Source organism: Gigantopelta aegis, chromosome 3 (assembly GCF_016097555.1).
Source record: "Gigantopelta aegis isolate Gae_Host chromosome 3, Gae_host_genome, whole genome shotgun sequence".
NCBI classification, from domain to species: Eukaryota; Metazoa; Mollusca; class Gastropoda; order Neomphalida; family Peltospiridae; genus Gigantopelta; species Gigantopelta aegis.
Window position 1 is genome coordinate 84,123,584 of NC_054701.1, and position 22,219 is coordinate 84,145,802.

General features: G+C 34.9%; 1 protein-coding gene across 1 annotated transcript; it reads left to right on the forward strand.

The window, feature by feature from the left end:
• The first annotated feature begins 117 nt into the window (after positions 1 to 117).
• LOC121369199 (LHFPL tetraspan subfamily member 3 protein-like) lies at positions 118 to 20,618 on the forward strand. Its single transcript, XM_041494120.1, has 3 exons — positions 118 to 758; positions 11,178 to 11,417; positions 16,498 to 20,618. The coding sequence occupies exons 1-3, from the start codon at positions 350 to 352 to the stop codon at positions 16,653 to 16,655; spliced, it is 807 nt and encodes a 268-aa protein (XP_041350054.1). The 5' UTR covers positions 118 to 349; the 3' UTR covers positions 16,656 to 20,618.
• The last annotated feature ends 1,601 nt before the right edge of the window (positions 20,619 to 22,219 follow it).

Genomic DNA, 22,219 nt, shown 5'->3' on the forward strand with positions numbered 1-22,219 from the left:
TATCAACATGAATATGCATGAGTGGTGGAGCGGCTATATTTAGCATAATTTCTGTCAAAGCAGCATGGCTGGGCATGACTGTCAAACCAGCCAGACAGGTTTTCACCCAACTTGCATTGTTAGTCTATATTTGTTAACAACTCAACACAACTGGGAACTGCAGATCAGGGGTGGAAACAAGAATTCTATTGCCGGTATTCAGCCTCACCCTGTCAGGATTTTCCAAAACGTAAGAAAACCTACTAATTAACTGCTTGTGTTTGTGAGTGTGTGCTGTGTGCTTGTTGTTTCATCACCGTGGACCGTCAGGACTTTCTGCCAGGCTAGATCTTCCTTTGACCAGTCCACCATGAACCCTACGTACAACCCAGAGACGGCCAAGATCTACTATTTCCGTTACATGAGGGAGTACCGAGCTGTAGCCGTCCTTTGGGGTTTACTGTCCATCATCTGGTGTATTCTCAACCTGGTCACCTTCATCCAGCCCCAGTGGATCGGGGATACCCTGGAGTCGCCCGGGTTCGGATACGTTGGGGTGTACGCCCACTGTTACCCAAACGATGCTCTGTCAAAGTACACCTGCTCTGGTTCGTTCGTGGACTTTGATACAATCCTCAACGACTCCTTCCGTGCGACAACGTTCTTCGTCGGCGTGTCGGCCCTCCTCATGCTCATCACCGTCGCCGCACTGCTGCTCTTCTTCTGCTTCAAGAAAACGGCCGTCTTTATCTTCTGTGGAATCCTACAGCTTATCTCAGGTATGTGTTTAAACTCTGTCACAGAAATGTATCTCGTTACTGATGTTATATGGTTTTTTAACTGTTATGTTATTCTGCGTTGTTTTCTACAGCATGTGTACAATTATTATCCATTTTTGAAGTTGGCAAGACTTCCGAATGTTCCAGGATTCAGTTCATTCAGGCTTAGGTTTAGGGTTACTTCCTCCAAGTTAACTTTATTTCATTGATTATTGTAGACTAACACCTAAACATTTATTATAGACTAACATCCCAGAGCCCATGTTTGTATTTTATTATCATAGACTAACATCCCAGAGCCCATGTTTGTATTTTATTATCATATACTAACATCCCAGAGCCCATGTTTGTATTTTATTATCATAGACTAACATCCCAGAGCCCATGTTTGTATTTTATTATCATAGACTAACATCCCAGAGCCCATGTTTGTATTTTATTATCATAGACTAACATCAAAGAGCCCATGTTTATATTTCATTGATCATAACAGCACCTATATTTATATTTCACTGATTATCATAGACAAACATCCAAGTACATGTACCTACATTGATATATAATTGAATATCATACATAAACTAACATCCAAAAGCCCATGTTTATATTTCATTATCATAGCCTAACATCCAAGTTTATATTTCAATGAACATCATAGACTAACATCCAAGAAGCTATGTTTATATTTCATTGATTATCATACATACTAACATCCAAGAGGCCATGTTTATATTCCATTGATTATCAGACTAACATTCAACTTTCAAGAGCCCATGTTTATAATTCATTGATTGTCACTGACAAACATCCAAGACTCCATGTTTATAATTCATTATCATAGACTGCAAGACTAACACCCAATTTGGGGTCCCTGAATATATAATTATATATATATCTTTTATTTGCACAGAAATTTATTACAAAATAAAATAATTTCATTCATTACCATAGGATGACAGAGATACCCAATTGAAAAATAATTGTGTGGTTTATACTGGTTCTATACATATTTCACTTAATCCTTATTTACAAATATACCCTAATTTTGTAGTTTTTAAGATATCATCACACATGTATAGTGATTTTCCAAGAAATTTGGCAAGGCATGGTAGACCAAACACTTTTAGGGCATTTTCGCCATTTTCGGGGCACTTGTTTTTCATTAAAAATATGCAAAAATTAATTGAAATAAAACATTAATGTAATTTATGTGCTTGCTTTAATAAATGAATGGCAAAAGATATAAAAGGCATATTTTATTAATTAATAATACCTTTTGGGGTGTTTTATAAAGGCAATTTTAGAATTAATTAGTGAAAAAGGCTTTTTTAATCTCAGGGCAGCATGGTGCTGATTAAGGCAAGACGGTGCTAGACTATTGAGGCATGGTGCTGCACCATGCTAAAACAAGCTAGGGAAAACACTACATGTATGTGTTCAATCCACATGTAAATCAAGGAAGAAAATATTCCAAAGAATTCAGGGTGTGAAAGAACATGTCTCCCTTTTAAAATATTAACAACTGTTAGATTTATTACAAAATATGTTTAAAATTAGATTAGATTAGATTAGATTAGATTAGATATGTTTTAAATGTGCTCACATACCTCTATGGTTTCGAGCACGCCTATCCCCAGTCCGGCCTCCGATATAATCGGTGGTCTGACTCGGGGCAGGAAAAACCTAACTATAATAAAATTTTGAAATTTTAAACTGGAGGTCAAAAAGAGTAAATATATTATGTCGACATTAATAATTTTGAATGCGTTCCCAAAAGAAATACAGAAATCCCTACTCTACACCTATATAATTATTTAAAATTAACGCAAATTTAGATGGGGAAGTCTAAAAATAAAAATACAAAAATTATAATTTATTTTAATTTTTTTATTTTATTTAGTCCCCAGAGGCAAGGGAAAGGATAGGGGGGTAAGCCCGGCCCACAGAAAAGTTATATTAAATTTAATATTTAATGTTTAAAAGAAATGCAAATGACAATATTGTCATGTGACCCAGTGAGACTGCTACTGGGTGGGACTACCACTACTAGACACTGCCATACACTGCCATACACTACCAGACACTACCAGACACTGCATACTGTTGTCGTTAAAGATGGGAAGTACTCCAGTATGACACAACATACATCCTGTTCTGCTGCATGTTTACATAACACAGGCAGATACATACAGGTACATAAATACATACAGGTAGATAGGTAGATATATACAGGTACATAAATACATACAGGTAGATAGGTAGATATATACAGGTACATAAATACATACAGGTAGATAGGTAGATACACACATACAGGTACATAAATACATACAGGTAGATAGGTAGATATATACAGGTACATAAATACATACAGGTAGATAGGTAGATATATACAGGTACATAAATACATACAGGTAGATACATACATACATACATACACACATACAGGAACATAAATACATACAGGTAGATAGGTAGATATACACAAGTGCAGGTAGATAAATACATACAGGTAGATACATACATATGTACGTACGTACGTACGTACGTACGTACGTACATATGTATGTACTTACATACATACATGCATGCATATATACAGATATATAAATACATACAGATAGATAGGTAGATACATACAGGTAGATAAATACATACATACAGGTAGATAAATACATACAGGTACATATACATGTTCAGGTAAAAACATCAGGTGTAGAAATTAAGAAACATTTTCACTGATCTGGGAAACTAGCCTAGAAAAGTTACTAATTCCAGGGGGGAAAAAAAGAGACTAGTCCTACTATAGGTAGCTGTTTAATACAGGTACATAAAGCTGCTTATTACAAGTAACTTAATACAGGTAGCTACTTAATTACAGGTAGCTGTTTATTACAAGTAGCTGCTTATTACAGGTAGCTGCTTAGTACAAATAACTACTTAATACAGGGAGCTGCTTAATTACAGGTAGCTGCTTATTACAGGTAGCTGCTTATTACAGGTGTTTATTACAGGCAGCTGTTTATTACAAGCAGCCGTTTATGCTTATAACAGGTAGCTGCTTATTAAAGGGTAGCTGCTTATTAAAGGGTAGTTGCTATTACAGGTAGCTGCTTATTACAAGTAACTACTTAATACAGGTAGCTGCTTAATTACAGGTAACTGTTTTATACAGGTAGCTGCTATTGAAGGGTAGCTGCTATTACAGGTAGTTGCTTATTACAGGTAGTGGTTTATTACAGGTAGCAGCTGCTTAATACAGGTAGCGGTTTATTATAGGTAGTTGTTTAATACAGGTAGCTGCTTAATTCAGGTAGCTGCTTATTACAGGTTGATGTTTAATGCAGGTATGTTTAATACAAGTAGCTGTTTAATACAAATATCTGCTTGCAAAACAAAAATTGAATGTATTATTGTGTGTGGGTTTTCAGTCATAAAGCAGCACTCAAAACAATAAAATACTGAAAATCAAATACTGAAGTTAATGCTTATTTTGTAATAAAACTACATTTTATAAGCATTAAAATTGTCAAATAAAACTGAAATATACACTTTATGTGCACGTTTGTATAATATTAACAGTGCATATACAAATGAATATACTGGTATACATTTCACATGTACGCAGTATCACCCATTGATCATGAATCACTTTCTGACATTTATAGTGTATCACGTGAAAACAGTAAAAACAGTATTCAGATGTCAAGAGATGTCATCATTCTAACAATGACACTTATTGTAGATAAACACACATGTATTAGACCATGGGCTGGTACTACATGTATACATGTATAAAAGAGGTTTATTATATGTGGACATTTTCATTGTGTAACATTTACAGATTGGAAGCTTAAGGATATATTTAACATACTTTCTCTGGGTACCATCAGAATTTCTTATTTTTTAAAAATAAATAATATGCACATTTAAAAATATAAAATGGATGGATCAATGAATGAGTGAAAGAGTGAAAGAGTGAATGAATGAATGAATGAATGAATGAATGAATGACAAAAATGGGAAAATTATCTATAATTGTAGGTCGGACAATAATCACTAAGTAAAAAATGTGCTGAGGTGTCATTACGAAACATTCCTTTCTTTTCAAATGCATTAGTTTCAAACACCCTAGTGATAAGACAACTTAAAACCATTTGTTTTCCACCACAGCAGCAGTAAGAAGGGATGCTAGTTTGTATGTTCAGTTATTGTACAAGAAATGACAGCAATTCCTTTACATAGGGTTTAGTGGTTACAGCAGGTGTCTCAAGTGCAAATGGTTATAGGATTGATTCCCCAGAGATGAAAATTAAGACAAAAATCCTGAAATTTTTGTAATGTTTCAAACAGTAAGCAGAGGTGGGTGGTGTGGGTGGGAGCGTTATTGTGAGCTTTCCATCAAACCAGAAAACCAGTTTTCAAGTGGCAGGCACTACAACATGAATTTCATTTCCAATTCCAAGTAATTGACCTAACTGGTTATCTAGAAGATAGCCATATAGGGCTGACTTTACAAAGCCTGTTTATGTCTTACATGTGTGTAACTACAATGCTTAAACACCTGTGTCTAAGAAACACAGGCTTCGTAAATTCAGTCCATAAAGTTTTATGATTTGTGGGTGTTATGGTCTACTTGATGTCTGCAAATGTTTCATTTTTGACCTAGGGTGAACTCCTTCCATCAGAAATAATGTTTGTGGTCATCAAAACAATACTTTTAACACTTGCAAATTTAAAAACTTGATATGTTTAACCATAGACCCGTAAGCAGTTAATTTAGCTTATCCCACTTTGGGATGGAAGGGATGGATGGATGGATGAATGAATGAATGAATGAATGAATGAATGAATGAATGAATGAATGAATGAATGAATGAATGCATGAATGAATGAATGAATGAATGACCAACTGAATGAATGCTTAATGACACCCCAGTTTGAAAATCTATGCAAATGGGAAAATTATCTCTAATTGTGTGTCGGACAATAATCACCAAGTAAAAAATGTGCTGAGGTGACATTAAACAAAATTCCCATTCTTTCAAGTGCACTGGTTTTAAACGCCCAGCAGTAGTGAGCCAACTTAAAACCATTTAGTTTAGCACTACAGTAGCAGTAACATAGGGTGTTAGTTTGCATGTTCAGTTATTGTACAAGAAATGACAGGGAAAGGAACTCTATTAACGTGCCCATATCCCGGAGGTTCAGGCACGCCCACCCTGGACTTGGCCTCTGACATCATCAGTGACCAATTCCGGGGCAGGAGGGTATAGAAGAAATGACAACAATTCCCTTACATAAGGTTCAGTGGTTACAGCAGGTGTTTCAAGTGCAAAAGGTTATAGGATTGATTCTCCAAAGATGAAAATCAACTAAAAAACCCAGACAGTTGTTCAATGTCTCAACCAGTAAGCAGGGGATTATTGTGAGCTTTCCTTCAAAGAAGGAGATGAACAGTTTTCAGGTGGCACTAAAATGTGGATTTTTGGAAAAATTGTTTTTTCATCTCGGTTTCCTTGTAATCGACTCAGATGACTTTATTTCAAAGATACTCATACAAGGTTTTCAGATTTGTGGGCGTTATCGTCTATTTGTTGCCAGCAAATGTTTCATTTTTGACCCCAGGCTAACTCCTTTCATAAAAAATGACATTTGTGGGCATCAAATAGACAATTTAACACCTGCAAATCCAATTTTGTTTTATATCATTAACCTTAGACCCTTGAACAGTTAACTCATCAGATATAAAGTACTAAGACCTGAATATATATATATATATATATATATATATATATACAGTTGTTACAATCAGTCTAAAATCAGGCAATTTGTAAAATGACTGAAATTTTCAGGCAATTTATATAAATTGCCTGATTCATTCAGTCTATTTACAAAGTGCATGAAGCCTATCCCACATTCTAATGATGTCACTAATTTGCAGGTGTTATTATCTACTTGATGCCCACAAAACAATGTCTATTAACCAATCATATAACAAAACATACCATCAGTTTACAATTTCCATTCCACTATCATTTGACATTGTGTTTTATTATAGAATCTGTAAGGGTGTGGCATGTGACTCAGTAGAATATGCCTTTGCCTGAGATGTGACAGGTCATAGCACCAATCCCCCTTTATTGACGCAAGATGGTCATCTTCCATTCCATTATCATTTTATTTTAAATGTACTGAAGTAGTCTTACAATATTTCAAGTTGTTTTTGCCAAACATTTGGCTAGTGCTAGTTTTTCACATCTGAACATGTGGGAATTTATTTCTGATGTTTAATCAGCAACACTCTACCACTCAAAACGTTCAGTCTTATCTACAGATGAATAAATTAGTTTTTTCCCCCATCAGTGTTCTGAATTATCACAGAATATTCCATGTGACACCACTAGAGCACATTGTTTATTATAAATCATTGGCTATTGAATGTGAAACACTTGGTAATTTTGACATATACATGTAGTCTTACTGAGGAAACCTGCTATAGTTTTTCATTAGTAGCAAAAGATCTTTAATATGGCTTTCGATATGCCAGTAATGGTGCCCTGGCTGGAACGAAAAATAGCCCAATGGTTCCATGATCGAGATCAATCCTAGACTAACTGTGCATCTAGTGAGCGCTTCACCACTGGGCTACGTCCCGCAATATTAAATTCATGTCAACATGGCAAACCATGACAGGTTTTCAAATTCATGTCAACATGGCAAACCATGACATGTTTTCAAATTCATGTCAACGTGGCAAACCATGACATGTTTTCAAATTCATATCAACGTGGCAAACCATGACATGTTTTCAAATTAAAAGCTACAAACTAAAGAAGATTTGTTGAACGTGATTAGGTTACACAAATATAATTATCTTAACTGAACTAAAACTACTGTTAAAAAATTACTATTATAAGCTAAAAATGGAGAGAGAGAGAGAGAGAGAGAGAGAGAGAGAGAGAGAGAGAGAGAGAGAGAGAGAGAGAGAGAGAGAGAGAGAGAGAGAGAGAGAGAGAGAGAGAGAGAGAGAAAGAGAGAGAGAGAAAAGACTCCTTACTGTCAATCAGGAAGTGCGTACATGCTGATACTAGCCAAAGAAAGAATACTTACAGCAGTTAACATTGCAGCAAATTTTGTTTAAAGAGAAACCTCAGTTTACTTGGTAACAATATCACGAAAGTTGTATTTACTCTTAGCAAACATTTTGCATAATGCATGAAAAGATGTGAAGCCTTTGGTGATAAATCTGAATCACGATTCAACGATTCACCGTATAACAGTCACCTGTACCCGATACCTGCTACCCACTGATGGGTACAAAATACTGAATTCTGACACTTACACAAGGAAGCCCACATTCTGTAAATAGGACTAACCTTAAAACACATTTGTTTACTTAACACACCCCAAAAGGAACAAAACAACAACAGATCTAACATAATATAATGTATATAATGTTTAAAAACAAAAGGACAACGTATTTATAAAAGATCGAAGGATGCTGCTATTTTGTAGAAGTCCATGTGGTGGAAACAGGCTCTAGCACCTCCCCCCATAATTCTGAATAAAAATAATGGTAATAAATCTAAAGGCAGAGTGCTTGGGTGTTGTTAAACATCTATTCTATTCTAAAGGCAGAGTGCTTGGGTGTTGTTAAACATCTATTCTATTCTAAAGGCAGAGTGCTTGGGTGTTGTTAAACATCTATTCTATTCTAAAGGCAGAGTGCTTGGGTGTTGTTAAACATCTATTCTATTCTAAAGGCAGAGTGCTTGGGTGTTGTTAAACATCTATTCTATTCTAAAGGCAGAGATGAATTTTACTTGTAGAATGCATTTCAGGACCCAAAACCCTCTAGAAACTTTGCTTTGCACACTTGATCTCAGTCAGCCCTTCCTCTACCCCCCCCCCCCCCCCCCAATGTTTATTTGCTTCTGTCCTGCCTGCTTCTAAACCAAGTGTATTAGATACCAAACAGTCATTAAAATATCAGTTTTCATGATTTAAATTTATGAACACATACAGATGTCTATAAAGTCATCAAAGTTACCTACAAAAACATGTTTTCATGAGCAGATGACATTTATACTGAGGTAAACTTCACGGTTCACATACTTTATTATCAATCAAATTCAATGACTTTCCATTTCTTTAAAAGACATTTTCTATCACCTTTTTTTCTAGCATTTTCAATATTTTTCTGCAGTCACCGACATAACCTAATACTATTTTATTACAATGTTTTGTTATAAATTGCCAATCTCTTCTTGTCTGATTTTATATTGGAAAAAAATAATCATCAAGTAATTTAATTTTTCATGACTCCAGCTACAAACTGTATGACTTTTCAAACTTGAAAAATGACATTCACAAATTTCATGACTTTTCAGGATTTCAATGCCATTTCAAGATTCCCATGACCCAAATGTATGTGTTCAGAACAGAATGCATATACATAATTGCTCTTTATACACAGGTGGCTGTTATATAAGGAGGTCTTAATGGTAGATTCAGCATATGCATACATGTATAATCATGAAACAACATTAAGGAGCTCCCAGTGGGCTCGGCCACCATTAACTCTCAGTTGCTTTGTCCACTGGAATCTGACCTGAGAACCTGTTTAAGGAAATACGCACACACACTAACAACGTTACCTATTGTTAGGTACTTTAACAGGCTTTGCTCACAGAAAGGCAGTAACTAATGCTAAGAACTTAATGCCTTATGACAAGTATACATAATTCAGGGCCTAGCTACAGGAACATACCAACATCATTTGTTTTTCTTAATCAGTACTGACCCCGTGCTTATAAACCTTAAAGTCTAGACTTTAATATATTAAAGTCCAGACTTTAATGTCATGGCAACCCCAAATAGCATTATGTTAAAGTCTGGACTTTAGGTTTTATAAGCACGGGCCCTGGACTTTGACTTAGGAGTATTTTTACATGTCCCTATACCACTAAGGTTTCAGGCGTCTCCATCCTGGGTCTAGTCTCTGAATAGCCAGTGATCTGACCTGGGACAGAAATATCAGTACTGGAACTGTATTCTGTATTTTCAATGCTACACTAACCTGATTTAAGTGTTGTTTAAAGGACAGGAATATATGTTTAAAACCACTGCATAATGACTAGTTGACTACTGGCAGACTTTGGTTAATAACAGCTCAATTATAAATGATAGACAAAATGTGCTACCACCAAATTAATGGAAATCATGGTCAGCAATAAAATTAAAATTTAATTTGTTTACCGACACCACTAGAGCACATTGATCTATGAATCATCGGCTAGTGAATGTCAAACATTTGGTCATTTTGACATAGTCTTAGAGGAAACCCGCTACATTTTTCCATTAGTAGCAAGGGATCTTTAATATGCACTATCCCATTGACAGGATAGCACATACCACAGCCTTTGATATATACCAGTCGTGATGCACTGGCTAGAACAAGAAATAGCCCAATGGGCCCACCAGTGGAGATTGATCCTGAAACGACTGCATGTCAGACGAGCGCTTTACCACTGGGCTACATCCTGCCCCTGAATGGAAAGAAATATATGTGTTTAACACCACAGCATATTCACTAATTGACTACTGGCAGCCATAGTTAATTACAAGTCAATTACAAATGACCGACGGAATGTGCTACTACCAGATTCATGTACATGTAGGCTACCCTTTATAGATAACAACAAGTGTCTGCACTTTCCCATACCCCATGTAGGCAAGACAATACATGGCATTGCTTTGATATACCTAGGATAGCTTGAAATGTAGTCCGATATAATCCCTCAAAATAATAATAATAATAATTTAAAAAATTATATGACCATTATTTAATTTAAGACTATTGTAAGACTCAGTCTGTTGTGTTCATTTGTAAGGAATCAGTTTAGCTCTTACACTGGCAAAAGACTAAAACAGAGTCTAATTTTTAACACTCAAAATATTGACTGTAAAATAATGAAATAATCATTTATTCTGTGAAGGAAAGCCCATATACATGTAAAATGTCATCCATTGAACAAAAATCATAATCATATGCATACGGGCTCCAAATTTTTGGGGTGGGTGTGGAGGCAGGCTGATTTTTGCCTGACTTAACGAAAATGCCATAGTCAGGCTAATAATGTTTATTCATGTTTGCATTACTACCTAACATCTATATTGAGTTCCAAATTAATCACTACACATATTTACATCAATTACAAGTAATACTGTGAGTAGAATGATGGATATGCATGGTGATGTTTCAGGCTAGCACATTTTGGAATAATATACCCATAATTTTGCCCAAATGCAAATATTTGATCCAGCACTGGGGGATAGGGGTGGGGTAGCTGCCCCCTGACACCCTGTATGCTTATGATAATAATAGCAATAATGCAATATTATTTTCCTTTTCAGCAATCTTCATGTTCCTTGCATGTGTGATCTACCCAAGTGGCTGGAATGACCCCGAGGTGATAAAGATATGCGGCAGTTCGGCTGATGAGTATCGTCTTGGAGAGTGCGGTATACGCTGGGCGTATATCCTGGCTATTCTAGGAATTTTGGATGCGGCCATCTTAGCAATTCTTGCATTTTTCCTAGCCTCCAAACGAGCAAAGCTTGACATCTATTCAACGACTGGAACAGTTACAAAATGTAAGCAAACTTCACATTTTTCTTTCTATAAGTACAAGTATATTTAGTACACTATTGGCAGTATATTTCTAGTTTATTTCCATTAGAACAACACCAGTGTAATTGCAATAGTATATTTAGTATGCATGGAATGTTTATTCTATGCATAAAACTAATCCTTACTCTATCCCTAACCTTTTTTCTGTAAATGGAAGTTTATTTGAGTACACCCAGGGTTTAAGCTGTTATTCGCCAAATCACTAAATGCAAATTAAAGAGGAATTTGGTGAATATTTTTCATTACTAATTTGCCAAAAAGCCAATTAAAACATTGTCTATTTTTTTATAGATGTACCACCATTTTTCTGTTTGGCTAAATAAAACTTGGATTTGGCGACAGATTTTTACTTAGTAAATTTGCCAAATTGCTAATATTTAATGGGCTTCAGCCTAAACTCCACACTGATGGCAGGGTAATCAAAGTTAAAGTACGTTTTGTTTAACAACAACACTATATAGAGCACTGGGATTAATTAATCATCGGCTACTGTATGTCAAACATTTGGTAATTCTGACATGTAGTCATCAGAGGAAATCGTTACAATTTTCCTAATGCAGCAAGGGATCTTTTATATGCACATTCCCACAGACAGGAAAGCACATACCACAGCCTTTGACCAGTTGTGGTGCACTGGTTGGAAAAAATAAAAATAAAAAATCAGTTGAATGGATCCACCAAGGTGGTTCAATCATGCAACGCAAGCTCCTCAAGCGAGCACTCAACCGACTGAGCTAAATCCCGCTCCACAGTGTAATCAAGGATGGAACTGTACAATGGCAACATTAGCTAGTTCCGTGGTTGTCTCCCTTACTTGCCATTTTTGCCCTGAAAATCTGATGATATTAATAAGAAAAATGCTGTGATGCCCTACCTGGTTTGTCACTGTGCCCTTTCCACACATTCCATGTTTTGTATAGTAAGAAATAGTAAAATTATTATTGGTAATACAGTAAACAGCATCCTTATCCAATAAATTGCTTGGCCAAGCTATAGAACCCAAGGCATAAAGATGAAATAACTTTTGTCTGAGAAAACTTAATAGAAAGTAAGTTGTCTTCATGCCCCTCTTTTGAAGGAAAAAGTTTGCCTTGGTGCCCTAATTTCTGATACTAAACTGAAAGCAACACTTGCTGCGTTTCCCCACAATTTTTTGTTTTTTTTACTTGGTCCCATAGGTGTTCAGTTTAGAAAGGTAATCTGTAATGTTTATTATATACATAAACCTAGCCCTAACCCTATACATAATGCATGAACTGAACAAGGACTGGTATTTCTGCTGCAATGAAATTCCACATTGCAATCAGAATATAAATACGCCCCAAGCATACAGATATCATTGCTTACGATACATAATGTCTAAAATGTCTCTCCTAATCTAGCTGAATCTGTAAAAGGCCAATAAAAAAAGAGAAAAAACCCCATAAATATTCACATATACTGGGTATAGGTATATACACACATATAGTGTAAATTAACAAGAATGTTTTTCAAATTTCTTATTCTATTGGAAACATTTCATTCCAGCCAGTGCACCATGAGTGGTATATCAAAGGCTGTGGTATGTGCTATCCTGCCTGTGGGATGGTGCATATAAAAGATCCCTTGCTACTAATGGAAAAATATAGCGGGTTTCCTCTTTAAGACTATATGTCAAAATTACCAAATGTTTGACATCCAATAGCCGATGATTAATAAATCAATGTGATCTAGTGGTGTCGTTAAACAAGACAAACCTTACTATAGCAAACACTAATGATTGTACTGATATAAAACTATCACTGTGTGACAGTACAAGTACTAAGGCTTTGTTTATCCCTGTCACACTATAAAATACTTTAAAACAGCATATAATAGATCTATTGCTGAGAAAAATGTAGCAGCTTTCCACCGATGACTACTAGTCAGAATTGACAAATATTTGACATCCAATAACGACCGATTAATAAATTGATGTGCTCTCGTGGTGTTATTAAACCACATTTAATTTTAAAATGAAAAATGAAAAGTTTAAAGGGGCAATTTCAAAAGCTATATATAATGACCAAAAAATATATACATGTATTTATTTATGTTGTGAAATGTATATTATACCTTGTCTACATGTCCACAAAATATTACATCCAAATACTTCCATCGACTATTTTGCATATTCATATTGAGGAATAACTGGCTGCTATTTTAATGGTTAAAGTTATTTTTGTTTAACACCACTAGAGCACAATGATTAATTAATCATCGGCTACTGGGTGTCAAACATTTGGTAATTCTGAGAAGTCATCAGAGGAAACCCCTACATTTTTCCTAATCATGCAGCAAGGGATCTTTTATATGCACTTTCCAACAGACAGGCAAGCACATACCACCAGTTATGGTGCACTGGTTGGAACGAGAAAAAACAATCAGCTGAATGGATCCTACCAAAGTGGTTCGACACTGTGACACAAGCACCTCAAGCAAACACTCAATCGACTGAGCTAAATCCCACCCTTCTATTTTAATGGATATTACACAGATTATATGTGGAATCAATTAAAGGGAGAGTAAACTCAAACATGAGTCTTATGTGTTGGAAAGATGCATACCCGGACCACCAACACATACTGACACTTTAGCAAATAAAAAACGCGTAATTTTAGAGTTAATAAAAAAACATGATTATTCCTGCTAACTGGGGGCAGCCATTTTGTTTCGTTTTTGTGACGTCCAGTGGGATAGCTTGGGGCGAAGTGACGTCAGCTCCTGACCATCTCCTGTATGTACAGTGAAACCTCTCTAAACCAGACACCCATGAGACCCAGTAAAAAGTCCAGTTTTAAGGAGTATTCGGTTTACAGACTCAGAGGTGTTGTTCTGTACTACAATGTATTTAAAAAAGGACCATGAAAAATATCCAGTTTTGTAGGGATTCCAGTTTACAGAGGGCCCGATTTTGTGGGGTTTCCCTGTAGTTATTTACCACAAATACATGTAAAAGTTGGGAAATATGGCAACTTTGAGATGAATGAATGCTTCCTTGGAAGGATCCAGAAAATGAATACATGTGCATTATTTCTAATTTGTATAAAACATATTTTGGGAAAATTTTGTTTCAGAAACTAATTTGAAAACACATTCCTTTAAAAACTTATTTAAAGGTACAAGTTCATATATTTAAATCTAACAAATATTTCTGTAAAAACAAACATGTTTATATTATTCAATTCAAATGCATTATATTTTGATGTCCTGAACCTGATGTCACACGATACAGACCTCGGGGCACAACACAACGTAATATTACAATGCTTTAGTCTCCAACCTAACATAAGTGTAAACCGCACCTACATTAATATGCTAATAAACCGTGGAACTGTGCAACAGGATTCGTTTATTGCCCGTTACACTGGAACAAGACATTTACGTTAACGTCGTCTCCATGGATACCAAGTTGAGACATGGTTAGCCCGAGGCATCTGAGGACATTGACGTACACAAACAACATGTAGTAAAGATGTCTCGCATACGTCAAGTTAAATGCAATGTTGTCACATGGAACTGTATATGGTGGCACAAACTACAAGCATAACATCAAAACATTAAAAAATGATAACTCATTTAATAAAAAATGTTTTTTTAATTTTAAACAGGTTATAACAAAATTAGGGAGAAATTATGGGGTGTTTTTTTTATGCAATGAGTCAATCAGAATTAAATTAAAATTATAAATCAAATCAAAAAGAAGTTTGTGGGGTTTTTTAAAAAGGAGTTGTGGGGAATAAGGACAGAAGAATTGTGAGTTACAATATTTTCATGAAAATAATGAATCTATAGAAACTATGCCTACAGCAAAAGCTAATGGGTAATCTATAAGGTGTGTGACAAGAGGCAAATGCTATTCTAATTGAAAAGTCAAGGATTGGTATGTGGAAGCAGACAGCAAAAAAAGGCTGAAACTAGTAAAAGATAGGACGAGTGGCCAAATCAGGATCACAGGAAATCTCAATGGGTAGTGGTACCCATTTGACAGTCAAGGCTGAACTAATTTTTAAAAGCTGAAAACTGTACAGCATACATTTAATTAAATACAGATTATTTTTCATGATTTCAGATCAAATCCAGTCTACATGTACTTTATCAACATGATTTTATCCAAAACTAAAATCAGATAACAATCTGATAAAAATCACATCCCTACTGGGATGAATATTTCAGAATGAAAAGCACACAAGATGTCATTAAATGGTGGCTGCCAGGAATTTTTCACTGTCTATTTAATACATATTCACCAGATACAGAAGTTCTACAAAGAATACATGCTTCCCAGGCAATTGAATGTCGTTATTTTCCTATAATATGTGCCTGTTTATAGCCTTGTGATATGCGTTTGAAAACTCATCCCTGATTGGCTAATATTAGCAAGTAGTTAATGTATGGTGTTAATAGTATTTAAGATAAGCCAATGAAATTGTGTCTTTGGTAGGTTTTGGTATCAACTTGTAACATGTTTAGGTCACATTACATCCATAGCAGATGGTAACAGCTGCCTATAATTTAATTTTCACCTGTAATTTCTGTTCTTAAATGACATCACTACAAAACCACTAGCCCTATTGTGTCTCCAGTGTATGACCCCACATGGGGGATGATTACCCGGCATGCACTGCAGGTTCCGTGTACCCCGAGCTCAGGTGATACCGAGATAGCTCAACTGACAGCAAGTGTGGAACATGACCCTGTCAAGTAGTCCCATACCAAAATGGAAATACTGCGTCTTCATCATTCATCTCATCATCATCCATGTTTGTAATGTCCAGAAAAAAATTTGTCTTTGTTTCCGTGTTAAATGTTTGTGGAGTTTAAAAAAAACCCCAAAAACCCACTAGCCCTCGGTCCTGAATAGTGAATTTGTGGTATGGACTACTGGAAATGATCAACTGTGATACATCTATAGGACACTAGCCAAAGCTTCTGTGAGGGCTAGAGACATTCTCAAACACTTGTCGAATACTGTCAATAGTATACATGTATTTAATCTGAGTTTTTCTCCCTTTTTCTTTATAGCGGAGCTGAATGGTTACTCTGGTGAAACGATGTCGAAGAGGTCGATGCCGATACAGCCTGTGGTGACGGTGCCGGACAACCAGGATGAACGATACTCTGAGTACTCACAGCCATCTCGGAAGGCGCGACTGGCAGGAAACCAGGGGTTCGCACTCTAACAGGCGACATAGAACATGTGTCAGAATGACTCGTTCCAGTTGGGCACCAAAACAACAAAACTGTACATAAAAACAAAACACTTTTGAGACATTTCCAAAATGGCTGCAGATTTTACAAAGAGCTAGTTATCTGCAACATGACAAAATCCAAATTTAGATCTTTAAAACTTGAGGATTCTCAACCACAGAAATTTAAAGATGAGTCCTTGAAGCAAGCTCCAATTTAGACAGTCTTAATATATTTGACTATGAGACATGTTTCAAAATAGGAATCTGTGACACCGTTTTATAGAAACTGATGAGAAGTAAAATCAACTCTCTCAGTCAACCCAAAAGAACAATTTTAAAAATTACTTATTTCAATCAAATGAAAAAAAACCCATTTCACTTATTCACCAATATGGCAATTTGTTTAAACTCAATTAAAACTGTATTTAATGTAAAAACTGTACAGTGAATATTTAAAAAAAAAGACACTAAAAATTAACCACTACTTATACAAAATTATGTGTAGATAATATATTAAATCACTCACAGCCCAACAGATGTCACTGTAGGATGAGAAATCAAAAGTAAAACAATGTTACATGCTCTTGAGCCACATGGACCTGTAAATTCACTTATCGGTCAAAGACAAACCGACATGCAAATTTAAATTTGAAATGTATACATAAGCATTATACATAAGCATTATACATACAAGCAGGTTAAATGACAGGATATAGTGAATATTAAAACAGAGGTCTTGGAAATACCGGTATAGGTCAGAATGGATGCACAGTGCATGGTTCACAAGTTGAGAAATATTACAAATTATAATAGACTAGGTTCTGCATGTAGATTCATCTTCTGATTCCAATATCCAAAAATGTATATATATATATATGACATATTAACTTTTGTTACTTTCCTACAATATTATTGTTGAACACAACTGAATCGATGAATTTACCCATTTTAATATAGATATTTAAGTTTCATATTCAATACAATATTTACAGTATGTGATATTACTTTCTGATTGTGTGCAGGAACATCCCAACTCCACTTTGTAAAGGTGGTTAATATAATTATTACAAGCATGGCTACACCTCATGAAATTAAAATTAAAACATAAATAATGTTTTCTGTAAATTTGGCACTATGGAGTTTGGCACTGTGGAGTTGGGACCTTGTCGAATTCACAAATTCAGTTGTATAGCTTACAGTATGTACACGGCATAGCATTAAACAGCATTATAGTGATTTTTAAAGTGCATTTTGTTCCCGGGTAATGGTACTCGGATACAGCTGTTCTTGATATATATACATGTATACATTGTAGGCGTTTCAAATTACAAGCAGACCAAAATATCTGTAAATAATATAGACTAACAATGCCAGAAATTAAAAAAAAAAAGTACATTAACATTCCATGTCTAACTGGTGTTTTGTTCCAATTTTAACATGTTAACAATATTGAGTTTTACATTAAATATTTATCAATAAATTACCCCTGCACCTCCAGCTAATTTTTTAAAAAGAACACTGTCAGGTTATCTTAACCATAAAATATTTTGTCCATAATAAGCATTGGAAATGAACTTAAGTGCAATTATTACTTGACACAAATGTTTTTGATATTTTTAAAACATTTTAACAGATTTTGCTTTAACACCAATAATTAGACAAGATCAATGGGATTGATAGGCAGGTTTCAAACATTTTGTTATAATTAAATTTCTGTTACATTCATTACAACGTAACGTCATCCCATTGGTCCAGACATAGCAACAAGAGTTTGTTTAATTTTTCGTTCATGGAACGTCATACCTGATGATGTGATTTTATATGTGCAAGTTGTCGTATCGAGCGTTATTGTTTATGGATAAAAAATAATTCAAAATAAAGTATGATGTTTTAGTGTTATTATTAGCCTGTATGATTCAAATTTAATTACATGTATTGTCTGTTATTTCTTTTACGTTCATCTGGGTATGAACAAAAAAATCATCCGCTTTGCCGATTCACAGTTTGCGGATAAAAAAAAAAAATCATACCCCGATGTCGATGAACATAAAAGAAATAACACACAATCCTTAAATCAACCAAATTCCATCAGTTTTAACATATATGTATTTTCCATGACCTTATCCTTTGGAGGGAGTGGGGGGAGATTTTCAGGGATTTTTCTGCAATCATGGACATACACATGTAATCTAATAATACACCAGGTACTACTGAATTTAGGGATTTAAAGATTCACCTGGAATAATAAAATTATGTAATTTTTATGCTTTGGGATGCAATTTCACAATCTTACACTTCCGACCATACATTTGGGATTCGCAAAAGCACAGAAATCTGCTTGCATGTACAAGCATTACAATCTTTTGACACCAAATCTTGATGAACAAGTTTTCAAACATTGTTCTACATGGCTAAAAAAATAATTTTTCAATAAATGTTTATTTTCTATAACTTCCTGTGATCCCACTCGAAATTCCATGACTTTTCAGATCAGGGCCTCATTCTATAAAGCGATCTTGGTGCTAAGATCACCTTAAGAGCATTTAAGGTAGTTATGCACTTAAAGTCATCTTAGTGCTAAGATAGCTTCATGGAAATGGACCTAGAAAATTATATTTAAAAATTCCAGGTCTTTCCAGGATTTCCATAACTTGTATGAACCCAAAATGTTTTCTTTTTCTTTTTTCCTGTCAGAGCTAAGTATTTTGTATGATGTGTAGTTGTTATATTGCTTTAAATAAGCAGTCATGGCTACAAAGACTGCATTTGTTTTATATATATAAATTTATGTATACATATCATATGCATAGTTTGTGGTTTTTTAAAATTGTATATATATATAGTCATATTTTTGTAGATTCATTTATGCTTACAATCTCTGGAGTCACTTTGACATAAATATATATAGATATATTAATCTGTATTTGAAACAAACAGGATTGTCAATATATAGGTAATTGTGCTTTTCTAACAATTGTCTAACATGACATGACTTTTTAGTCTTTTTGTATAAAAATGTGTCTAAACTAAATAGTTCAATGCAATTTTTTTTTTTTTTTTTTTAAATGTCTGTATTTATCAATAACAAGTTTTTAAAAATACCAATGTCTGACAACTTAATAAAGTACATATGCACCATATGCTTGTGTAAAATTCATTGAGTCGGGCAATATGTGTGTGTACACATACAATGTATGAATGTAATGATTGATTTAAAAAAACTTTTTGCAATTAACTAAATGTTGTCATATGGCCCATACATGTATATGCAGGGCAAAGTTCTGTAAAACGCACTGGCAACACATGTATTAATGTTCAAGTAAAAGCCCAATTATAAGAATTTTGTTTTAATCTAATTTATATGTCTCAAAACAGATATGTATGCATGTACATTTATTTTTATGCAACACAAAACAAATGATATTATAACCAAGGGTATAAACCCATTGTCCTTCAGTACAAACATGTATGTAACATGTACACCACTAGAGTTTTACTTATTTATTTATAGGTTACACACAGGTAGACGGTATTTAAGTTTTAAAGTGAACACTGTAAATATCAAATAAAAACAACTTTATGATATTACTACTGTAATTATTTTCAATACTAATTCGAAACAAAGAATGTGTACAGTCTTAAAAAAACCTAGCAATAATGTTATACATGTATGCGAATGCAGGGTCTAAGTTAATGTCATATGTTTAAAGATGCCATTTCAATTTTCTCTTTAATAATAATATATACTAGTATATGCTTGTATTGTCTTATTTGAAATCAGTCACTGTCTCAGCTGATCTTAGAATGTGTTATTCATCTTGTATCATTTCCTTTTCATTACAAAACACAAAAGCAATTACATGTACTGTATTATGGTAATATTAAACTAGGAAAACAAATTAAATTTTTTATTTAAAAATATATAAAAGTTTGGCAATAAATTTCTTACCTCTATATTATGTGTTATTCATGAAGTCTTGATTTATAGCTTTTGATCCTATTTTCTGATGAAAATTAACACACAGATAATAAGAAAAAACCCTGTTGCCGCCACATAATGGGCATAAAAAATTTAAGTGTCATAAGGTTTTCCTGTTTGCAAATCTTTAGAGCCCACCACCAACCCAGCAAGCCCTGCCATATGTCTCCAGTAGAACAGAAGATACACTAAATGTTTTGCAAGAAATCATGGAAAAGATTGTTATTCAAGACTGGATTCCTAGGATTTTGATATACATGTGTACATGTTGACTGTGTCATTTCGAATAATCAATGTAATTTGTACAAATAACTCTTACGAGCTATGCGGCCGCATATACTAGCCAAGCTAGAGAGTCCTATATGATTTTTATGAGCCTAGGCCTCCCGGACTGGCAAGGGATATTTAAATGCAGCATTCCACAGACACAATAGCACATACATGTACCAGAGCCTTTGTTACACCAACTATGGTTCACTTGCTGCAAAAAGAAATAGCCCAATGGGGCCCACCGACGGGAATTGATCCTAGACAGACTGCACATCAGGCAACTCCTGCTCCAATTTGCCAAAAGTGATAATTTAAACACAAAGTAATAAGTTAACAGCTGTTTAAATAAATAAAAAATTATACTGCCAGTAGGAAAATTTTGGGTATGGTGCTATGGAATTGAATGCAACCACAGACAATAGGGGTTTGAAAGAAAATGGGTTATGTTTAAGGTTAAGAAAATCATACAGTAATGATAAGAGTAATTAATTTTGTTAAAAAGTTCATTTTAAAAAATAAAATCTGCAAAAACACGTTTTACCCTCTGGCAGAAATACAGACACTAAAAGCTGGAGCACAACTTGATCAAGAGAATGAGAGAAGAATCTTGATGCTGTAACAGTGACACACAGATTAAGTATGTGCATTAGTAACTGTCCCACGGACAGGGTAACACACACCACACCTTTGACAAACCTTTCATGGAGTATTAATGGATGGAAACGGGGAACAACTCTGTGAGTTCACTGAAATTGTTGATCATCACACTCCAGCCAATTGTTGTATGTACAACTAACATGTATGATGCATAAGCTCAAATCGTAGGGTTTAACGTGCACATTCAGAATAAGCTGTTGTCATGGGCACAGGTGTCTTCCTGGTCCAGCTCCTCCATCTAGGACAGGAAAAGGGTTGTGGTGGATGGGAGGAAGGGACTGCCCATGCTGGCAAGTGTAAGAGAGCACCAGCAGCCCGTCTGGGGTCGGTAGCAAGTGGGGCGATTTTTGGTGCTATTGAAATTTATTGGATTAAGTCACAAAGGTGAAAATGTGCACAAATTTCTTGCAGTAATTTTGGTGCATTTTGGAATGGTTCATCGAAAGAGAAAGGGGAGCTACTGCTTAACTTGAATTAGATTGCCAAATGGTGGCCTGTTGGTAGCCGTTGTAGTTGGTCTCCTGTAGCTGACCTCTAGCTTTAGCCCTCAAATTGGGTGATCATGCTCAAGCTGCATGTACTCCTTTATTTATATATACATGCAACTATGAGGCACACAGGAAGGGGGTTGGACTCTGCCCTACTTGAA